This window comes from Nylanderia fulva, unplaced genomic scaffold, assembly GCF_048542155.1.
Source record: "Nylanderia fulva isolate GAGA-0341 unplaced genomic scaffold, ASM4854215v1 Scaffold31, whole genome shotgun sequence".
NCBI classification, from domain to species: Eukaryota; Metazoa; Arthropoda; class Insecta; order Hymenoptera; family Formicidae; genus Nylanderia; species Nylanderia fulva.
Window position 1 is genome coordinate 1,547,116 of NW_028190379.1, and position 24,796 is coordinate 1,571,911.

The 24,796-nt window shown below is 31.3% G+C and overlaps 1 protein-coding gene and 1 long non-coding RNA gene across 7 annotated transcripts in view; one reads left to right on the forward strand and one right to left on the reverse strand.

The window, feature by feature from the left end:
- Positions 1–24,796, reverse strand: part of SERCA (ATPase sarcoplasmic/endoplasmic reticulum Ca2+ transporting SERCA) — a 54,842-nt gene that overhangs the window by 24,774 nt on the left and 5,272 nt on the right. For 5 of the 6 annotated variants that reach the window (XM_029306507.2, XM_029306508.2, XM_085484752.1 and 2 more), the window contains 2 exons: positions 20,839–21,030; positions 1,126–1,143 (listed from right to left, as the gene is read on the reverse strand). In XM_029306507.2, the coding sequence (XP_029162340.1) occupies positions 1,126–1,143; positions 20,839–20,956 (136 nt within the window). In that variant the 5' untranslated portion in view covers positions 20,957–21,030. Of the gene's footprint in view, positions 1–1,125; positions 1,144–20,838; positions 21,031–22,022; positions 22,737–24,796 lie in introns of those variants that run through there. The other variant, XM_085484751.1, reaches the window with a different exon arrangement.
- The window catches only part of LOC146722481 (uncharacterized), a 37,771-nt gene continuing 35,462 nt past the window's right edge, over positions 22,488–24,796 (forward strand). Inside the window, exon 1 of the long non-coding RNA XR_014925157.1 lies at positions 22,488–23,418. This is a non-coding gene — a long non-coding RNA (uncharacterized LOC146722481). The remainder of the gene's footprint in view (positions 23,419–24,796) is intronic.

Genomic DNA, 24,796 nt, shown 5'->3' on the forward strand with positions numbered 1-24,796 from the left:
GGCGTCTACATTCGAGCGGCCTTTCATCCCGATCGTGAGAAATGTAAAAAAGTATAAGTTTTTATATTGTTACACATTTTTTTCTTGATATTCAAGAATTTTGTATTAATCTCTTTCTGCCGTAATCTTTAGATTTTTTGATAAATAAAATTATCTCGGAATATAGAATTAATAAGGTTTTTATACGTGGGATATCTTTCTTCCGTCAGATTATACTTATTAAGTACAGATTATCGATGACATAAAAGAGAAATGGAATAAAGAAGAAATTTATTAAAAGAATTTAAAAAATAATAAAAAGATATATGTATATTATATATTTCTCTCTCTTTTTTTCATTTTTAATATATTTAAAAAAATTATATTTCTTTTCCATAAATTAGTTTTTACTTTCATCTCAATTTTATTGATAAATAAAATCTCGGAATATAGAATTAATAAATCTTTTACGTGAAATATCTTTCATCTGTCAGATTATACTTATTAAGTACAGATTATTGATGACATAAAAGAGAAATGGAATAAAGAAGACATTTATTAAAGGAATTGAAAAATAATCAGAAAATAATAAAAGGTTATATGTGCATATTATATATTACTTTTCCATGAATGAGTTTTTACCTTCTCGTCCCGATTGATATTGTAGATTTAATTGCAATCTTAAAGAGAGAATTCCGTGAAGCTGAGAAAGCGATTTTGATTTCCTCGAGTAGCAAACTGATACGGTTGCTCTCGCATGTGTGCATGCATACACAAGTGCATTCAATTATAGTGCATGCAAAGCTAATTCTTGGAGCTTACGGAGCTCCGGACTGGCCTATTTTGATAACGGATGTGTTCATGTGGCGTCTAAAAGTCTTTCACCTCTCTAGCGAGGATGAAATTAAAATGATCAAATTGAGATAAGAATTTCAAAAATTCATATATGTATCTACGATTTTCAAAACTCTTTGCGCAAATAAAAGTATAAAAAAATAATAAATAAAAGTCTTTTTTGTGTTTCTGCTTTACGAGTTTGTTTCGCTCCATCGGGAATAATTTGTATTATATAAATGTCAATTTGTCGCAAGACCTCACCTATCTTCTACATCACGACATGAAGTCGATGGCCATCGATATACTCACCTTCCTCAGCTGGCAATTCTGTAACAGAAAAACAGAAAAAATGCATTAGAGTACAAGAAAATATAACTGCCTTATTTATTGAATAATAAAAGTAATGAAAAATTAAATCAATACGATATTAATCAATTAACTGTTATTATAAAATATATTTTTACCTTACGAAATTTTCTTTAAATAAGGAAATTGACTTAATATAATAAGTTTTTAATCATTTTTTTATGTATACGATAGAATGTAAAGAGATGCTTGATAAAATTTTTTAATTAAAAAAATGAAATAGCAATATAGCTTTACACGTAAAGGAATGATTGATAAAATTCCAGGTACTTGAACGACTTTGAGGGAGCCGCTTTAAGGCGTCCTAGTTCAAATTATATAGGAGCACCGAGAGAATCCAGAGTCTCCCCATAATTTCCATGACACGAACAAATTGGAGGAAGCCGCGAAAACGGATTTCGCGTGCAGAATAGGTGGTTGAGTGGAATGTGCAAGTGACAGTTTGTGAAAGCATTAAATCTTCGGTAGATTTATACATATTGAACAATAGGGCAGTTCAATATAACGCGATATAAATGGAAAAATTATTCAATATTATTGAATTTCGGTGATATAATTTTGCATGCATTTTGTATGCATCTTTTCGCGATTAAGAAACTGCAATAAGTAATTATTTTGAGGAAATTGTTTCTTAAGTGTTGTAAAATTATTAGCATAATTTTATTTCTAATTAGATATACGTATATCTGACAAATACACAGTGAAAACTAATATTTTATAATATTGTAACCATTTATATAGAACTGAAAGTGTAAGCTGTAAGTGTGTAAAGACATCTGTGACTTTCTAAATAACGTGTAAAGACATGTGTAATTTTCTAAATAACGTGTCATAAGGCTCAATGAAGCGAGAAAGTCAAGAAAGATCTGCGAAATAATGTATGTCTTTATCGTGGACGAGAAAACCTTCGATCCAATTTAATCCGCGAGGTCAATTACTCCCTTGAGCGTTCATTAACGTCTTAAAACTGGACGCGTGGGTGCATGCTCGTGTATTTCTGCCTTCTAGTTCCAGTCGAACCTATAAATATTTATATTCCGCGAAAACTCGCGCCCTCTCATAAAATGAGCTTATTGTTGGACAAGAAAATAGGAAGGGGAACACTATTGCGTTATCATAATCGTATACATGTGTATAAAAGATATTTTAGGTTCCTTCGCGTTTCTTCTACTCCGAATTTCTCGATCTAATTCACATCTTCCATTCATAAAAATTTCACCAGACTTTTGTTCAAAATTCAAGTATTTCAAAAAATTTTAAATACAATTTTAAAATTAGTTTATTTTTGTTATATATAATTTTTTAACATAAATAAAATATTTTTTAACGTAATATAATATTTAATTTACAATAAAATATATATTTTAATATACATACTTTATATAAACCTAATAAATTTTATATTCCTCAAAAGTATATTTGAAAATAAAATCATGAAAAATTCTATGAGTATACTCTAGGATTTTTCAAGATAGAAAAAAATTCCCTGAGAATTCCAGGTTATCCCGGGAGTATATACACCCTGTCCATCTTTCTCTCGCGAATTAAAATCGCGGTAAACTTTACTCGGGAATAAATGACGATTAACATTTCGAGACGGATTGAGGACGGATGTGCTTGCGGAATATCGTTTCCCAATGAAAAAGCGACTGTCTATCGACGCGAGTGGCCTGTTCGCGATACCCGGCCGAGTGACACGTGAGGAAAAACAGAGACACGTGGGTGTCATTGATTCGTATACTGGATCCGCATAGATTTTCCCTGAATGCCCGTCGCGCGCGATTGACGTGTTCAACAAGAGAGGACACACGTCGCGTTTCCCGCGTGAAACAGCACATCAGCGGCGGATTCTGATGAAAGGCCGCGGTGTAATTCTCCAAGTCGCGACAAAGGCGGCCGTGAAAGCGTTTGTTCCGCGAATAATAGCTTCAATTTCGCGTCGATTTGCGCCGTGGCAAACTCATTAATTCGCACGCACAGGCGAATCGCATCTGCATAATGCAGCCCGCATCGAAACGCGACCATCGAGCCTTAGCATAGTGTTTGCTGTTATCTAAAGAGAATTATATATAGATTTTAGAAAATTATATACAGATTTATATTATATTTAAAATTATATATAATTATGTATAGATTTTAGAAAATTATATATGATGAAACTTTGGCGTCATCTGATCTTTATGTAGATAATAAAAATATGTATCTCATGTATATCTGCATCTTAAATGAAAAAAAAGGATTATCTTTACTAAATTATCCAGAATAATTTTCAGATCATTTTGGGTTAAATAAAAATACTTAAATAGTAGAGATTAAGCAGTAAGTGATAAAAATTTATAAATAAAAATATGAATGCATATATTTTTATATCCCTATTATAATTTACATTTTTTTATAACTGTGTTCATATAAACAGTCTTAAAAATTATCTAGATGAATTCATATAATTTTATCTTTATCTAAATATGTTTAAAACAAAATCATCATCTTATCTAAAATGAATTTACATATTTTTATCTCATCTTTATCTAGCTAATTTTAAAATCATCTAAGCACAACACTGAACTTTAGAATGTTATATTATTATGCCATTTTTTTTAATTCATCGACTGATTAATCGATTTAGTATCAGGAAAAAAAGTATCGATCAATTACGGTTAAAAATTATTTTAAACCAGACAGATGTTTTTTATATAGATTTTTGGATGCTGAAAACAATACCGCAAAGTTCACCAGCACGTCAGACATTAAAATTAATTGAGGCTTAATATGTAAAAAAAAAATTGCTTTTTGCGATATTTGAGATTTTTTGTAGAAACATTTTTTTAAATGCATTGTATAGAGGGGACGAATAATATATTCATAACTTATGATCAAGATTTCAAAATAACGTTGACCTACTTTTAAAAAATGTAAGTATCGTAAAAAATTTTTTTTTGCATATTAAATTTCGATTATTTCGGAAACTTCTGCTAATGAAAATTGACTTGCAGTATCTAAAAATATATAAAAACCACCTTGCCTGATTTCACAAACAATAAAAAAAATTTGTAAAAAAACTAGTATTACATTTCATATACCTATTATTATATTTTTAGAATAATGTCCAACAATTATCTTCGATAAAACGCACAGCCATATTGCGCTATCTTGCTTTAAAAGAGGAAAAAATTGCCGTTCCTTTCTTCATCATATAACGTACATTTTAATAATATCAAATCAATAATCGATGTTGTGCAGTATTGGCAAAAAAAAAAAAAAAAAAAAAAAAAACTTCGCGAGACATTTATCGAAATTTCCGAACAGAACTTCCTTTCTCGATGCCGACCTCTAGGATCAAACGTAACGCGATATTATAAGAGACGGCTATCGTTGCTCAATAATGGTATATCGCGACATATACATCGTAAGTATCTCTATACTGATGCACGCGATCCTGCCGAGTCGCATCGATCGCGCTTTACGCGTACACTCGGGAGTTACGGAAGGCGTCATCGCGCTAAGAGGGAGACGGAAGCGAATGCAGCCGATCGTGCGGCGGGGAAAAGGTGCAAGGAAAAAGCCGAGAGGGGAAGGGATTGATTCCCCCCTCCCCCGTGCCACGTGCGAGAACGTCACGGGGCTACGGATTTATCACGCGACAGTGAACGGCCGCACAAAGCTAATAGATACGTGCGGCAAACAAATCCGCCGTCGTGCATTGAACGACACGACTCGTCGCGCCGCTGGGCTCCGCTGCAGCACGTGCTAACTTTAGCCCGCGAACTTATGCACGTCGGAGCACAGGGCTGATTCGTTACGGGATGTCGCCGAGCGAGTTTCGCGAGTGGGTTTGATATTTTTCGCGAATTTTTTCCAACCGGAAAATCGACGATCCTCCAATATGTTCCGTTCGCGTGACTGTGATGTGCAGTGTTGTGCTTATTGTTAGATGATTTTGAAATTTGTTAGATAAAGATGAGATAAGAATATGTAAATTTATCTTAGATAAGATGGGGATTTTTAAATTAGTTAGATCAAGATATGAGATAAAAATATAGTAAGTTTATCTTAGATAAGATAAAGATGATTTTGTTTTAAATATATCTAGATAAAAGATAAAATTGTATGACTGTGATGTGCAGTGTTGTGTGCTTAGATAATTTTAAAACTTGCTAAGAATGAGATAAAAATATGTAAATTTATTTTAGATAAGGATTTTTAAATTATGAGATAAAAATATGTAAGTTTATCTTAGATAAGATAAAGATGATTTTGTTTTAAATATATCTAGATAAAAGATAAAATTGTATGACTGTGATGTGCAGTGTTGTGTGCTTAGATAATTTTAAAATTTGCTAAGAATGAGATAAAAATATGTAAGTTTATCTTAGATAAGATGAAGATGATTTTGTTTTAAATATATCTAGATAAAAGATAAAATTGTATGACTGTGATGTGCAGTGTTGTGCTTAGATAATTTTAAAATTTGCTAAAGATGAGATAATAATATGTAAATTTATCTTAGATGAAGATTTTTAAATTATGAGATAAAAATATGTAAGTTCATCTTAGATAAGATGAAGATGATTTTGTTTTGAATATATCTGGATAAAAAATAAAATTGTATGACTGTGATGTGCAGTGTTGTGCTTAGATAATTTTAAAATTTGCTAAAGATGAAATAAAAATATGTAAGTTCATCTTAGATAAGATGAAGATGATTAAATTATAAAAGAAATATAAAAATATACATGTATTCACATTTTTATTTATAAATTTTTATCGCTTACTGCTTAAGTTCTATACTATTTAAATATTTTTATGTGCTATGATTCTAAACCAAAATTATCTGAAAATTACTCTAGATAATTTAGTAAAGATAATATTTTTTTCCATCTAAGATACAAATAAAGATAATACATATGTTTGATGACGCCAAACTTTTATCTAAATGATCATCTATATACTTTTTTAAATTATATAACAGCAAACATTGTGTGACTGTGATGCGAAATATTATTGTATGTTTCATTGCCATTAGAATGCAAGTAATTTAAGAGAATACCTTGATGACACACATATGTTAATCCGAAAATAAGTTTTAGTTCGTATTTTCATATTTCATAAGAAAATAAATACTTTATAACGCATATATGTACATATATAAAATATTCAAAATAAATTTATTTGATACTCTCTGTTTGAAAATAAAATTCTCTCTTCTTGTTACGTTAAAAAAGATGTAAACACATTCTCTTACGAGCAAAATACAAATTTTGTATACTTCCTATAATGCTGAAGAAATATGATTTGAAAATATCACTTTTGTGGAATAAAATAAAAATATCGTATGAGTAAGGTTACATAAATACAATTTTAGCATGTAGTTTTTTCATTTCATTCACATGAAAATTATTATATAATTCTCTATAGAACTCTGGAGATATTCTGCATACAATATTTCACATCATCGCGTAATAAAGAACCCTCACAATAAAATTATCAGCGTTTCTGAAACTTCAGCTTTCATAATGTTACTAAACTGTATAACAGTATCCCTGAACTGTCTGATGCCATTGACATATTTAAAAACTTTTCTCTAAAAATATATCTCGTGTGATAATATTATTCTATTAAAAATTAATTCGATTATTCAAACGCTGAATCAAATACAATTGAACGACTAATTCTAGCACAATTTTTTTATTAATTCAAGACCTTAGTCTTCATCTATTTTATTTCTAATTAATTTTATTCTTATTAATTTTTTCTTAATTTTTCTCATAAGAGAATGTGTCTAGATCTTTTTTAACGCAAGAAGAAAAGAGAATTTTATTTTCAAACAGAGAGTATCAAATCAATTTATTTTGAATATTTTATATATATATACGTTATAAAGTATTTATTTTCTTATAAAATATGAAAATACGAACCAAAACTATTATATTCGGATTAAAATGTGTCATCAAGGTATCCTCTTAAATTACTTGCATTCTAATGGCAATAAAACATACAATAACATTTCACGTCTAATCCTTTTCATTAACCTGCCAAGAATTACTTTGATCGTGAACATAAGTTCGAGCAAAAGTAAGCACGTTCGACAATTAAAATAACGATAGCTTAATTTTCTTACATAATTTGGTGCGATATAAAAGTGTGTTAATTACAATGTATTAATTTACCAGTCTTTTCCTATATGTTGTTCGAAAAAGTAAAATAAATGTATAGAAGAAGAGATGCATTAATACGTCGACGGATTGAAGAGAGATACACCGTCTGCGTAAAAATAAATAGCGATGCATAAATGAATATTGTCCTAAGAACATGACTTTCTTCTTTCGCTCGTTCCATTTGTCATCCTCGTGACAATTTGACGTATGGACTTAATATCAACAATAATACGCTTGACAAATGGAAGCTAAACACGAAGCTAAATTCCGTGACATACGTGAAATATATATATATATATATATATGCGCGATGCGTTTTCTCGTCGTAAGGTCATCCGTGAAACTAATCTGCAACTGCGGTTGCAAATGAAACATCAGTTCGCTCATGAGCGAACGTCATTAACACGCCGAGTGTGCTTATTTGTTTGTCGAAGGTAACACACTCGTGTGCAGAGAAAATAAAATATTGTTTGAGCATGCTCGACTCGACTTGTGTTACGCGAAAAATTCTCGATTCTTTCGCGCTCATTGCCAGATGTAATCGCAACGTATCTCTAGATTCACAGATATCAAGATATCAATCCCTTCTGGATATCATCCAAATGCCCAAAACTGTTTAATAGATTCGTAACTTAGTTATATTGTGTATTAGAAAAAAAATCTTTAATTAGGCTGTCATTATTTTAGGTGTTGAACGCGCGTCGAGTATAATTTTTCTCAGTTTTGCATATATGTATAAAAATAAAATTGTCATGTAAATGAATTAAAAGAAACTTAGCATTAAAGAAAAATAAAATTCTTGAGTCTTATATAACATATATATGTCAAAGATAAAATTATGCAAAATTGCCATCGCGAGAAATTTAAAAAACAATATATTTTGATTAATAAAGAAGTGTTATGAATTTATCAACAAAATCTGCAACTTTAATTATAGCATATCTTAACATTTTAAATAACAAAAAAATCACTCCCAAAAAATGTTGAAGTGTCTGAAATAAAATCTTAAATGTAAGATAATTTTCTTTAAAACATCGAAATTTATTCGATGTTTTTAACTCCTGCATTTTCCGGTCAACAAGATTTTAGATTGCCCGTAATTGTTTCCCTCGTTAGAAAATACGAATGGAAGTTTGCTAGTATATCGATTGGTTACGCTACTTGGTGATGAGTGCTTACAACGAGACCATAACAAACTTTTGCCAGTGTTTGTGAATTTCCACTAACAGTTTTCGCAGTAGTTCTTTTTGTTATCTAACATCTATACACACCTACACTTATCCTTAATTCTATTTACAACTATTCTGCATTAATTTTTCCTTTCACAGTTATTTTTCTGAAATAAACAGCACGTTTTATACATATATGCATTTCCGCTTTGTGAGTTGCATTTATTAGGATTTGTAATTGGAAATTACGTTGTTTCATTAGACATTACATTCCAATGTCTTACATTTTTATAAAAAACTACTTCTTTTTATACGACCCTTTCAAAATTTTTGTACCATTCGAAAATGTAAAACAAATTAAATTTCGTTCCGTTCCATGTGTGTATTTTAATCAAACTTAATTGTTTTAATCAACATTACGAGCTGAAAAGCTATCACGAAATTCACGAACACAGAAACGAGAATTTTGATCAAAATACTTTGTTTTAATTAATGTGACGCATCAAAATGCTTTTAGCTGCCTTTACGATGCGGTTTCAGAATTTCGGCGTTTTAATAGTCTTAATGTTAAAGGTCAATTAACCGAATTCTATTATCGAATCATAGGTTCAAAGAATAAGTTTCACGACTTCCTTGCAACACGCAACCTAGCAATCGCGAGCGAACATGACATGACAGGGAAAGCATTACGTTGAAAAATATTATAATAATAACGAATATAACTCTCGAACCGAATAGAAGTGTTATTAAGATCGATCGAATAAACTAATTAAATGGATAATCGTGTGAAGCCGGGTACAACGCGCCCAAGCGCGCTAAATATCAAGGCGCGCTGCGACTTTAAAGAGCGACCTTAAAATGAATTAACCTCACTCAGTCGCGTCAACTCTTAATGCAATTTCACCACACATGCGCGATTTATTAAGCGCCGAGCGATTTTTACAGCCGCCTGCTTGTCGCGACTATTTACGTAGCTCAAGTAAAGCAGGACGCGATTCATTATGCAATCCAAGATTGGCTCTGCGATATCGCAAAAGGTTATATAATTTGTATCTATTTAATTTAAATTTGTATAATAACATTCGTATATAATGTTAATAGTATATGCAAGGTTAAGCAGGTACTTCGAAACGAGATAAGAATTCGACAATGAAAAGGTAGAGAATAGAGTTTTAGAAATTTAAATTCAAAAGATCGAATTTTGTAGGATGTTCTAAACTAAAAGTCAAATGAGAATAATAGAGAAGAAAATATTAGATATAGACATATATCAAGTATTTTTAAGGAAATTTATAAATATTTTCAATAAGATTATATTTTTTATCAAAATACGAGAGAGATATAATATATATTGGAATTTTATAAGAAGACAAAAGTTGATTAAAATTGAAATACAGTCGTAAAGTTTATAAGGATTTAATTTAGCGTGTTTCTATAAAACAGTTTAAAACTATATTATATCGATTTGTGGAAGATACTTAATACTTTTATAATTTAATAACACCGTGAAAGTTAAGATAGTAAAAACGCTAATCATTTTTATCATGAAATTGAGTACAACATAATGATAAAAGATTCCAATAAAAACTGAAAATTGTTGTATACAAAAAAACTTGATTTTACGACAGTACTTTAACTTTAAGAGAGAGAGCTGTATATTTAAAAATATATAAATTATTCACCATTATATACGAAATATCTGAATTTTCTCGAAAATAAGTATCAAGATTTACTTTTGAAAATATATATATATATGTTTCATGATCTTTTTATACTTTCGTTGTGTATAGAAATAATGAAAATATCCATTTCTATCTGTATATAAAATATGAAAATACTGATGAATTAAATTAGAATTATGTTCGCATGTTGATGTCGAGATATTCCTAAATTAACTCGTTATAACGTGTATTTCAGGTTTCTTACGAGTTCGCGTGATCGCAAACCGTAGGAAAAGACGCTGGTGAAAACGTCTCCTCGCAGTCAGCTCATTAATAATGGATCGGCCAACAACGTTGCTCTGACGTGGTTGCTTACGCTGAAAGTTGTCCACGTCAGGTGACTCGCGTACGCGACTTGCGCGTCGAAACAAAGAATTCAGAGGTGTTAAGAAACGCAATTATATCGCCATGCGAAACGCAAGCGCGTGCTGGATGATATTTTTCCCCGCGAGAGCTTAATCGCATATATTGAGCTTTCAATCCAACTATACAGGGCGTCTTCATTACTTTTGTCGTCAATTTTTTTTATTTAAAAATATTATTTAAAAATAGAATTGTTTATGTATGATAAAAGTTGAATTTTTATCAAATTATTGATTAGTTCATTATTCATGAATAAATAAAGAACATTTACGAATTGTTTGACCATTCTGACCATTTTAATTACAATATATACAGATGTTTTTCGTAATTAATAAAGATTCAATATTAAAATATTGAAGATTGATCAAAAAGTAATAAAATCCTCATATATATATATATATATATATATATAGAAGATATTTACACGTAAAATTTTCTTTAATTACAAATAGTCGTTACTTTGCTGAATCATCAATTAATTCATGACCTAAAAAGATTCAAAATCGCACGTTGCAAATTCCGATATTTTATCAGAGTATCAGAGTTTGATATTTTGATATTTTAAAATGTTTTATACATTTATTTTCAAGATATATTCTTCGATAAACTTAATATTTACGCAATAAGTTTATTCAAGATGTAGTATACCTTGAGAGCAATTTATTAAAAAAACTTATTAATATTATAATCAAAATAATACATTTTTAATTTGAATAATGTACTTTACTTTTATATGTCAAATTGATATTTCTATAATTTCTGATCGTTTCTTTTTTTAAATTATCGATGAGTAATGAATTCATCAAACAATTTAAAAAACATTTCAAAATCAAAAAAGCAATTGATAATTGCATTAACAATTGCAGATTATTTTTGTAGGAGCGCGCCGTTTTCGATTATATATTTTTTAAACAATTTTGTAATCAATAAATTCGAGAGAAACAAATGAATTAACTAAACAATTAATTCATATAATTATATATCTAAATTTCATTTCTCGTAACAGAAATGTAACATTAACAGGAGGTATCACGAACAAGAATATATCTTGTGAAATTAATATCCTTGAAATTCGCGTCAATATATAATGTATTGTAAACCAAATATAAATCGAGGATAATCGGGACTACTATAGTATCATATTTGAAGATAAATTTTGATTCGTACCTATAAATTTGGCAACTATAACTAACTAAGTCTTTTGCTCAATTAGGTTAATACGTTTAAGCCTATTAAATCATGATAATAAAGCGATAAGAGCGATAAGAGAAGTTTTAGAGCCACCGGAACAGTTCCATCACGCTCCTACTCTCTAAAATAGAACACTTATTTTTTATATATCGTTAATTATTCTTAAATAAACTACTTTAAATTTACTCAATACTTTATATTAAAAATATAAAATATTTTATATTTTATTTTTCATTTTATATGATCGATTGAAAATAGCGAGTTGAATATTAAAAAAAGGACAGAAAAATTGAACTGTTAAGGGGATCTTAAGCTAATCTAAGTTTCCTTCCTTTTATCGACAAAATGTGAGATTAGATTAATTATAAATCTATTTATTCGCTATACGGATTGTTTTTTACCTGAAATTAGAACGTTTCGCCCTTTGTTAATATTAATACTTTAATTTGTACAAAAAAACGATTTATCAATCTGTATAGTTTCATATATCTTGGTTACAGAATTATGAATGCTTAGAATTCATACTTATAAATTAAAATATTAATATTAACAAAAGGCGAATCGTTCTAATATCAGATGAAAAACAATCCGTATAGCCACAATTAATAGATTAATAGATTTATTTAACCTCACATTTTGTCGATAAAAGAGAACGGAAATCACAGACTTCTCATGGACGTTTAGGATCACCTTAAAAGACTCGAAAAACTACTTAATTATTGAAAGTTTATGTTTTTTCTTCAGACTGCCAAAGATATTTTTTTTTTCGAAATATATACGCGAATATTAATTTCGAATTAAAATAAAAATTGTTGCGCGACGGTTTTACCCTTGATATTTATTATACGGCGGAGAGTGACGGCTGCATCGCGACTGCAAGTTCTCGGTCTCAAGAAGCCGGGAAGAAGCCTCTCGAGTCCGTTGATGTAATGCAAATTCATGTGGGCGACGACATTTTATCGCCGTAGAGTGCGGTCTACCGCGCGATTACCTCGTCGAGAAATTCTCGGCATCGGTCGCATCTTGATAAAAGCGAATCGCAGAGGGATCGCTGTGTAACCACCTCGAATTTGTGTTTATCTTCTCGAACGGGTGCAAATATGAATGTCGCGATATACACGCACCTTCGACGCGATAACGAATAAAGCTTATCAATTTCGCATATCGTTGCGTTATTTTTTTTTTTTTTTTTGCGCTTTTCTTTCGCCAAATCTAAATCCGTAAGCCCGATATATCGAATTGATAATTGATAACATCGGTGCGAATCTCTCAAATTGCTCATTCAGACTTGTTCGATCACATGTGTATAATATTTACGCAAACAATGCATGATTTATTTTCTTTCTCGACTAATTTTAAATTCAATTGTATTTATTCCTCGCCTGCGGCAAAGTAGATTAAGACTGACATATATGCTAAATCGATACTGTACGTGAACGAGTGAATAAAAAAATGCATAAAACCGACTAGAATCTTCTGATATAATAGCTGTCAGTTTAATAACTTTCTAAACACATTTGTATATATATGTATATTGAAAATCGATCTTGTAATAAATACATTTTTCTTGTAATAAATATAAATTTAAAATTAAAACTGTGACGCGATGGATTGATAAAAAATGAAACAAGAAAACAAATGTTTAAATAGCGTAAAGATCAATTACTATTTAAATGGCGTTTTATAACAGCAAGTTGACCGATAATGAAGGTCATTGAATCATAAATCAAGCTATGCACTACAATTATCTTGGAAGTACAAAAAGTGTCAGTATACTTATAGATTATATTATAAAGAAGTATTTCTGATAAATAATTTGATAACATAGCATTATCGCATTTTTAATTTTCTGGAATTTCCTCCTTTCTGTGTTTATGATCGACATTTCCACGAAAATTACTGGAGGAATAACATTAAAAATTCATCGGTATTATTTTTCGGAAATAAACAAATATAAAATACATATCCAATTAATTATAGGCATATTTGTCGACAATAAATAAAGCTTGTCACAATTTCGCACGTGTTTTATACAAAATTGGCCACTTGCACTTATTATTACAAAACGCTTTTGCAAATTTCGAATTCACTCTACAATTCAAATCGCGGATATATATATAAGATTACGCAACAATACTCCTTTATCATAATGCGAAGTCTGTCCACTCATACTTACCCAATGAAAATCATAATAAAAGTTTCCATAAAAGATAGCATTATCTCGAGGCAAACGTCCAAATCTTTTTGAATACGACAATTTAATGTAAATACATATTTTTGATCAAAACGTGGTTTATAACTTTATATTTCAATCGAAAAATAAACACACCTTAATATATTTTTTAAATCCTAAAATTCGATTGGCAAAGTTTTCAAGATTTTTTTTATTGACAAGAAATCTCTTCCTTTCTATCCTTTAAATTAATGTACAATACTGTATGCATTAAAAAACGAGTTATACGGCTCCGTTTTACGTAACACTCGACGTAATATATACAATAACGATCGATTATGCGAGGTATATGTTTTTTTAATATATAAAAAGATCCTGCTCCAATTTTCTAATTTTGCATATGCATCAACAAACTGATATTACAAGCTGGATCAGGAAAAGCCGACTTTGCTCGCGAATCGAGTTTGTCCTAAAATAAGATTACATTTTTCTGTTCTCCTGCGTTGACGCAATAAGCGCCAATCATCAAGCGATTGCATGCAACCTGCCAGATGCAACGCTTGACCACGTGCAATGCAATTGAGTTACGCTATCCATCAAACTTGCAACACGGCGGCACGGGCGCATTTACCGCATCGATTTGAACCTTAAAGTAATATACACATGCGTCTACTCTACTTTAGCAATTTTCTACAACTAGTTTTCAAGGCTAAACTGAAGCGTATCGTCAACATCCGGCATGTTTACAAGTTCATTAGTACAGTTAATTTTACATCGTGCATATGAGATATTCGCTTTTTTATATATCTGCGTGCAACACACGCATTATAGGATTTTTATTCAGATTATTGAATTGAACTTTACAGCGCTCTTCAAAATTAATTTAATGCAGTAATCAGTGTTGTGCTCAGATGATTTTAAAATTAGCTAGATAAAGATAAGATAAAAATATGTAAATTCATCTTAGATAAGATTCGGATGATTTTGTTTGAAATATATCTAAATAAAGATAAAATTATATGGATTCATCTAGATAATTTTTAAGACTGCTTATGTAAACACAGTTATAAAAAAAATGTAAATTATAAGGATATAAAAATATATGTATTCATATTTTTATTTATAAATTTTTATCGTTTACTGCTTAAATTCTACTATTTAAGTATTTTTATATGTGCTATGATTCTAAACTAAAATTACCTGAAAATTATTCCAGATAATTTAGAAAAGATACTTTTTTTCATCTAAGCTGCAGATATAGATAATATACGTACATATTTTTATTATCTATATAAAGCTAAGATGACGCTAAAGTTTCATCTAGATGATCATCTAGATAATTTTATTTAGATAAAGCAAACACTGGCAGTAATAAAACGAAGAGAGTGTATATAATAATATTAACTTGAAATAAACTATATTATTGCCAATCTTGGGAAGAAATTGATTTTTCATCGGAAGAGGACAAATTTTATTATATAGTATGCAGATAACGAAGGCCATTCAATCACGTTGGATACTACGTTAAGAAAATGTTTGCAAGTCGGTAAATAATCGTCATCGTTTATGATTATATCAAGCAGACTTTGCAGGATGTATTCGCGAGAAAAAAAAGATGATTATAGTTTATCTATAGACGATATTTAATGTTAAATTTATCTTGAAACAATTTTTCCTCAATATAACATACATTTTCTTCCGGAACTTTAACGTTTTGCAAGTCAAACTGTTATTGCGACAATTATTTGTGTTACAAACTTTACGAATTTTTGAAAAGTCAAATTTCCGGCACGTTTCATCTAAGGAAAAGAAGAGACTTTAACAAACTTTAAATCCAAAGTAAATCAAAATAGTTGAAGTTAAAAATTTCTGCGACGAAACTCGCGTTCTGGATCGCAATTTAAGCCGAGAAAAAAATTCTTAAAAGCAGTTATGATATTTTCTGAGATAACTCCTATGTTATTTAAAAACAATTGTATTACGTCGTGACGATGGAGATGTGTCAAAATAGCGGGGAAACACGTCAGATAATGTCTAACTATAAAATTCGACTACACCGATAGATTCTTCTCTCTTTCTCTGTCGCTTTCTTGTTGCTTGCTATATTTTATTTTCGTAAACGAAAGACGATACTTTGCCGAGCACTGGCCTATTTTGTAGCTCTGCTATAATGTTTACTGCGAATATACACGCGAATAGCAACGAAAATTTCGTGTGGGTGTGCACGCGCATACAATAATGCATTTTCATAGAGTCAAATGATAATGAGCGTGAGTCAGTAATAATTATCGCATTCCGTTCATCTTTGATAATTTTCAGGAAGTCATGTTCATAAACCATACTAGGTTTTATATTTAAATAAAGTAATATTGGAAAAAGCAGCAAGAAATTTTATTAAAAAGATTGACATTTTCAATAAACAGAAGATAATGTTGTCTTGTAATAATTTAAAGTAATTTAAGGATTCATCAAATTATTTTTTCACAAAAAGACTATTTTACAAACAATAAAAATACATTTTTATTAAATACAGTGTATTTTATCTAACACACATTCCATAACTATAAAATTATAAAAGCAGAGTAAAACCTCTAATTAAAATTCTGCAGTAATTTTGAATTAAATTTTATTATATATTTTTAGTTTTATTTCATTTTGTTTTTCTTCTGTATTTACTTGAAAATAATTTATTCGATAAAATAATAGAACTGAACTCGTAAGAAGTTGAAAATTCGATCCAAGAATAGCAACATGCTTCTTTTTAAATTCACCTTGTTTAATTAATATATTTTAATCGCATTTTTATGAAACCAAACTGCGAAGAAAAAAAAACTACAATTTTTAATACAAAAGGAATCTTTAAAAAGCGGATTAACGTATCACAGTCATAAGTCACGCTGATTATTTATCGGAAGTTCTAGATGCTCGATCTCTGAAACTTCGGAGAGGGGAAACATCCGATATTTCAAGGGGTACTAACTAGCGACGAGTTATGCAAAAATAAACTGTTCGAGACACGTGCTCGCCTTTCCTCCTCCGCACGATTGCGGACAGAATTAACGAGATTTTGCAGCTGACAAAAGTTACAAAGTTAAACGAAGAACGTAATAACACGAGTAAATATTTCGTCGAATTATTCAATTATTATATATACATATTAATTAAGATTATCTTCTAATTTAATCTGAACATAGAAGCTTATCAATGTCTGATAAAAAATACTCTTTAACATGGGATCCTTAACTTTATGGTAGGGGTCTAAAAAATTAATCTCAAAGCAAAGTTGCAATTTAAAGGTCATATTAAAAAAAAACATAATATACAAAGCAAAATAAAAAAACTTATAAATCTTAAGTTGTTTGTACTGTAAAGCCGATAAAGGCGACCTTCGTAAAAATTTATTTTTGCTTTATTTTTACTTTTAAGTTATTTTTATATAACGTATACATTAATGTTTTGAAGAAAGAAGGAAGAATAAAAATATATTTTTAAATATCTTATGGCTCATAACATTTTGCATAATTGTTGTCACACATCAAATTAACATATAAAGCTCTGATTATGATTCCAAGTCATTTTTACGCGAAATGAAAATTGTATAACAAGGAGTTAAAAGAATAATTCTCCCGTTAAGATATATCTGTATTAATTGCAAACGTTAACTAATCTCGAACGTTTTGTCGATCGTTATCGAGGAAGATTAAAAATAGTTTCGATACTGTTATGCGTAGCATTATTATTCCACAAATCTCGAGGGCAGCTGAATTTTGGTCAGCATAATTTTACAAAAATTTTACGAAATATTTATTGTATATATGTACACATACGCATACGCAGTATATAGAAGTTCGATCGAGTAGTTCGTGTCAACGACGGAAATTGGAATGTCGATGATTTAAACGTCCCCGATTACGTTATTGTAAAGCATCGACAGATATGCACGTCATATACCACAAACAGTCCTTCCGAAACCAAGATGACATACATAGAGATGCATCAGACGGTTAAATCAATCTCAAAATAACAGGGCAGATCATCCTGATCATCGAACACGCGGTGAAAGGAATACTTTGACAGATAATTATTCAGGGTGTCTAGTAAAATTTGAAAATGAAATTGAAGGACATTTCCAAGACATTTCAAGGAAATTTGCACAATTTTCCAATAGTATGATAAAGATGTATATAAGGAACCGAAAATTTGTTTTTCATCAAGTTGATATAAATTGCACGTTAATGAAAATTAATATATATACATTAAAAATATTCGATATAATATTTTTTTTATATTATATTATGTTTGAACTTTTAAAATCTACAGAGAAAATTTTTTCTTAGAATTTACCCTGAAATTCATGATAATCGTGGAACAATATGATATTGGAAGAATTTTATACGAGTTTCTCTGATTAATATTTACTGCAATAAAATATTAATATATTTTTTTAATACTTTTTTATTGTGATAAATATTTAAGCAGAGAAACTTTTATAAAATTCCATTCCACAATTTACTATGATTTTCAGGTTAAATTCTGAGAAAAAAATTCTCTCCGTGTATAAACAACTTAAATGCGTAACACATTTTTGGATTTCGTAAATACAAAATATATTGTATTATTTATGAAATAAGATTAAATATTTTTTACTCGAATAGTTTCAGCTGACTCTTTTAGCTTAATTTTTAGAAGCAACGAAAAAAAAGATCTACGAAAAATTTAAATACATTTCCAGGATTTTTAAAGGAGAAACAAAATTCCAGAACATTTCAAGGACTTCAAGGATTTCGAAGACAGCTAGACACCCTGTTATTACTCAATATTCAAACATTTTTTTCTTTTTTTTTCATTTAAGACGATCCATTTAAATTTAACCTATGTGATAATATTTTGCAAAGTTTCCAACTTTTCATTAAAAGCAAACGGATATAAATTTTCGAGTCGAAGGTGCTAATCAATGATAATAAAAAACGCGAAGATTACGAAACGGATACACTCCTTTACGCGTATGGATGATGGCATTGGAGTGTAGAATACGTATAGACGTGGCGAAATGTTGAAAAACAATTCCACAACCGGATCTTACGAACGATACATAAGTAATCAACATTGAGAGAAAACTACAGACTTGGAACACGTGTACGAGGAAGTGGCAGGCACCGATAGTGGGGACGAAGGCAACACGCGTCGCCTATACTATTCACTTATACGACGACGACAATGTACGTACGTACATACCAGGCTGATAAAGCGACTTTTACATCGACTCTCCTCGACCCCAGTAGCGAGCAAAACGCGCGATTATATATTTTCACGAGCGCCACGCGATTATCGCTTCCGCGCGTGCTACGCATAATATAATGTGAAATAAGATTAATATATCTGCATACAAGGAACATCTCTAACTAGTAGCATCGTGTCTTTTATCTTTCATTCTGTGGATTTTGTGCAAAAAAATTTTGATCGATTTTGTTTCACTTACAATTAGTAAACGCGAATGAATTTAAATCGAGTCGATAACAATTTTTTGTAATTTATCTGTCAACCTAAAATCTTGTTACGCATATCTTACATGCAGGGGATATCTTTAACTATAGTAGCATCGTGTCGTTCATCTGTGGATTTTGCGCAAAAAAATTAAAATCGATTTTTTGCACTTATTAAAAGCGAATGAACTTAAACCAAGTCGATAAAAATTTTTATCTGTCAATCTAAAATCTTGCTGCGCATAACGTGAAATAAAATAAATATCTTCTATAAATAAAATACATCTCTAACTATAATAGCATCGTGTCTTTCATTTGTGGATTTCGTGTAAAGTTAAGATCGATTTTTTTTTCATTTATTAAAAGCGAATAAATTTAAATCGAGTCAATAGAAATTTTTTAAAATTTATCTGTCAATCTAAAATCTTGCTGCGCATATAATGTGAAATGAAATAAATATCTTACATGCAGGAAACGTCTCTAACTTAGTATAGCATCGTGTCTTTCATTTGTGCAAAATTAAAATTTTTTTCATTTATTAAACGCGAAGGAATTTAAACAGAGTTGATAAAAATTTTTAATCTTGTTACGCATAATGTGAAATAAAATAAATATGTACATACAGGGAACATTTCTAACTAGTGGCATCGTGTCTTTCATCTGTGGATGTTGTGCGAAATTAAAGTTGATTTTTTTTTAAATTTTTTAAACGCGAATAAATGTAAACCAAAGTTTTTATCTGTAAATTTAAAATCTTGCTATATATATATATATATATATATATATATATATATATATATATATATACACACGCATAATGTGAAATAAAATAAATATACCTATACATACAGGGAACATCTCTAATTAGTAGCATCGTGTTTTTTATCTATGAATTTGTGCGAAGGAATAGATTTTTTTCATTTATAAAACACGAATAAATTTAAATCGAGTCGATGAAAAATTGTTATCTTTCAATATCGATTAAAAATCTTTCTATAAATTAGTTGGGAAATAAATGAGATAATCTGATCAAAAGTGGCTCGGCGTAATCTTGGAAACCAGAGATAATTCTCAGACACGTGTATATTGTGAAACTATATACATTGTATATCAATGAATATAATTCACTTTTCCACAATACGGAGTAAAACGATAAAGATACAAGATTCCTCGCTTTACTTCTCAACTTTGTTTCGTAAATCAGTCTAAATCAAAATGCTACGTAAATTCATGAATGATTTATAACCTACGATAATTTATACGATATTAGAAGAGCTGCTTATGTGGGCCTTTTGTGAACAGGAATCTTTCAATTGTGTCAGATGCATGTAAATGAATCGGCAAATCTATATCGAATATTCCACAAGAGGTCAAAGTGTACAGAAAAAAAAATTGACTCACCATTGAGACCATATTTCTCCTGGTTTCTCTTGACTTGATCCGGAGACAGTCCATGGTCAGCATCAACACTGAAGTAATTTACTACTTCTTCCACAGTTTTACAATGGGCGTCTTCCATGGTTACTGCTTCGTAGATGCTTCACTAATGTTATCCTCTCAGTGATTGTATACGTTCATTCACACTAACAGTCTCTGAAAGTGAAAAAAATTACTTGTTAAATATAATGTTTAATATTATAATGGTTATTAAATAAATAGTAAAGAGAGAGAGAGAGAGAGAGAGAGAGAGAGAAGGAGAAAGAGCAAAATAGATTTTAAGCTGCAAGAAAAATTGCTTTAATCTAAACACTTGAGTAAATCTAAAAAATAATATAAATTTCACAATCAATAAGAGCCTGCTATCGGAGTGAATGAAATGATAACTTCTAATAATTTTTCAAGAATAGAAGTACTATTTATTGCGTAGAATTGCTATTTTAAAATTTAAAATTATAAATTTGATTCAAAATTGATTAACATTTTATTCCTTTTTTTTAAATGTCAGGAAAAAAACAGCATTATTTTTTTACATCATACATTCACAAAAAAAAAACTTATATAAATTTTTATTCAATATCAACAGCTATTTATATATGATCTTTTAATATTGACACACATCCTCGACAATCTCAAATTATATATGAATAGGTATATAGAATTGAATATTATTAATCCTCTAAATTAATTCTACATTTTTGCCATACAATTACATGTGTTTCTAATTATTTGGTTAGTCTCTGGTGTAAGAAATTTTCTCCTTTAAATCGAGTCTTCTTATATTTAAAAAATCTATAAATCATGCATATTATATATGATCGAGAATTTTATCATCTTCTACGAGACTTCCAGTCTGAGGTGCACACATAATTAATCCTTAACCAAACGTCGCTATCTCTCTCCAGATTACACTCTTAGCAACAATGTAATCAGCTGAAAAAACACGACTAAGTTTCACACTATAGAGAGCTGGTACACTGAACCTTAGATTCCAGACGTGTAGCAGCGAAAGAAAGAGAGAGAGAGCAAAAATCCAGGGAGAATTCCGCGCAAATCTAGCGCGTGTCGCGGATTCCGGAAACGGACGTGAAAAAGAGACAGACACAGAAAGAGTGAGAAAGAGAGGAGAAACAAAACTTCAACCATACCGAGGATGACGTCGAGACGCAGGGGACCGTCCCACGGCGAGGCTGTTCCGTCTCCTTGCGAAATTACGAAACGCGAGGACGGGTCGGCGCGACTCGTCCTCGAGGACGAGGACGACGGGACGAGCGCGACGCGCACTTCGTTATTTAGACTCACTGTTTCGAGGGCGACGTGTCCTCGCGACATGCACTCGCGGCTCGTTACGCGACTATCCTCGGCGGTTTTATTATTTCTGGCTCGCGTTTGTGCAGCACACGGAGCGAGGAAGCTCGCCGCACTCGTTCGGACACACGACTATCGTTGATGACGACGTGTCAACGTGGAGCGAGATGGAGGAAGGGATGGGAGAATGGAGTAAGAGAGAGAGAGAGAGATTGAGAAAATTACGTTACGGCAGCCGAATATTTAGGTTAGCCGCGTCAGCGACGACACGATGACGGCAGCGAACTTCACTACGGATCACGATATACGCGAGGGCGACGCCGCTTCCCCGGTTCTTTCCGGGAGGGAGAACGACGAAGGGAAGAGGAGAAAATAAAGTACGACGTGGCTTACACTCCCTGCCCGACGATGCCTGCCCGTTGCTCCGAATCGCACGCGCGAGCTATCACGAGGCGCGGATGCACGAGACGCACGTCATTTTTCTACCGTAACGATGAACTGATACAACGACTGTGCTAACCTGACCTCCGCTTCCGCGAGACTGACATGACTATGACTGGCGAATCGGGCGAATCATCGCGCCGGCGCGGGCGCCGCCTGGCGGCAAGCGCGAGAACTAAATCGGCGGCGTCTTCCCGCGCGCGCCCAAGAGTGGATATGTTCAGACCGCACTTTCTCGCGAAACCGAGGACTTGACGCGAATTCTAATGGTGAGTTTTGTGAATTTTGGAAACAGTTCGGAGGAATCTTTTCTTTTTTGTTTTAGAATTTTTTCGGAGCAATCTTTGACGTTTAGGCGTCCGGATATGACTCTCGTCGGCGCGCGCTTCTCGCGGACAGCGAGTATGTGGAGCGACGCCATTGGCCGAGCGGAGTGACGTGTACGGCTATTTTCAGGCTACCGCCAGGCTATTTCCTTGGCGCGTATTTTAAGACTCCCGGCGGGACGGATCGCTCGCGCGTGTTGTGTTGTCGTGTTACGTAATCGCCGCGTCGCGGCGATAAGTCGCCTGCCTTCGAGTGTAACCGCGACCAAGTTTGACGCGACTTTGAACCTTAACCCTTTGACGTTCGGGAATAGTGAGAGAGTGTTGGAGATAAATTTTTTGACGTTTCGACTATTTTTGAAGGTCTTACGCGCAATGTCGTCTAGCAGCTGGGTTTTCAACGAAGAAGAAGACAGATTCCTGACATATTTCATTGTCGAGATGAGATGTTTAGTCCATCCAAGCAAAGGTATGTGATGTGTATTATTATGCGCAGTCACACGTGTGTATGTGTGTGTGTATGACGTGATTTATATGATTTATTAAATCAGTGAGGCACAGACGAGTTTAGTAAAAAATTCACGACTAATTATTCGGAATTATAAATAAATAATGATAATGATGGTAGAGGAAATAAGAATTGATGAATATATTATACGCGTATAAATGAAATATAATATATCTATACGGAGAGAATTTTTTCTTCATTATAATAGAATTTACCCTGAAAATTATAGTAATCGTGGGATAATATGATATTGGAAGAATTTTATAAGAGTTTCTCTGATTAAATATTTATTACAATACAAAATGTTAATATGTACACAGTAAAATTAATCGAACATAAGTATTTTATATCTTATTGTGGTAAATATTAATATTTTTTATTGCGCTAAATATGTGATTAATCAGAGAAACTCTTATAAAATTTTTCCATTATTATATTGTCCCACAATTACCATGATTTTCAGGATAAATTTTAAGAGAAAATTCTTTCTGTATGTTTATTATCAATGTTGAATTTCAAATTTTTCCTCGCGGTTCAAGGTTAACGCGACACGATCTCAAAATTCGAGTCAAGTTCAAACCTACACAAGCGAAGGTCATTATATTATTCCATTTAAACGGCTCAATTTTATCGGGAATTAAAATCAAATTTGTTCCAGCTAAAATTGATTTGCATACGTAATTTACAAAATATTTCTTATTCGATCGGCTTTGCCTTATGTAAGCTCGTTTGCGTATCGCTTCCGCGAAATTTCTTTACCACACGATTATTCATATATTTTCCGTGGGAGCACATTTGCTAGCAAATGATTAAATACACACATCCATCATTCTGCTGACATCCCTCCATCGTTCCATAATTATTATTGGTTGTTAACTCCCTGTTTTAATTTACAAATTCGCGGTGACGCGAAGGTTGGAATAAAGAGCGCTTCGAAATCTTGCTAAAATACTGGCAAGATTCCAAAAGATGTCTGAAAAGTGTATCTAGAATTTGCCGGATATTTCGGACACTGTTTAGAGATGTATTTTATATGTTTCTTGGACTTTTATCTTTGGAATTTCGGCAAAAACCTTTAAAGAATATTTCTTGTCCGATTTAGAACACAAACAATATAAATATATTGAATGTGTGTGTGTGTGTGTGTGCTGCAATATATATATTTTTTAATTCTAAATATTTCTTCGGAGACTTGGAAGAAATTGGAGAAATTAAAATTAAAACAGCTTAAATAAAACATTGTATATAATATTGTCTATTTTTTATAATATACACACACAACACCTCTAATTAAAATGTGCTGTTAAGTTGTTAATTACACATATCCATAATTTTCACG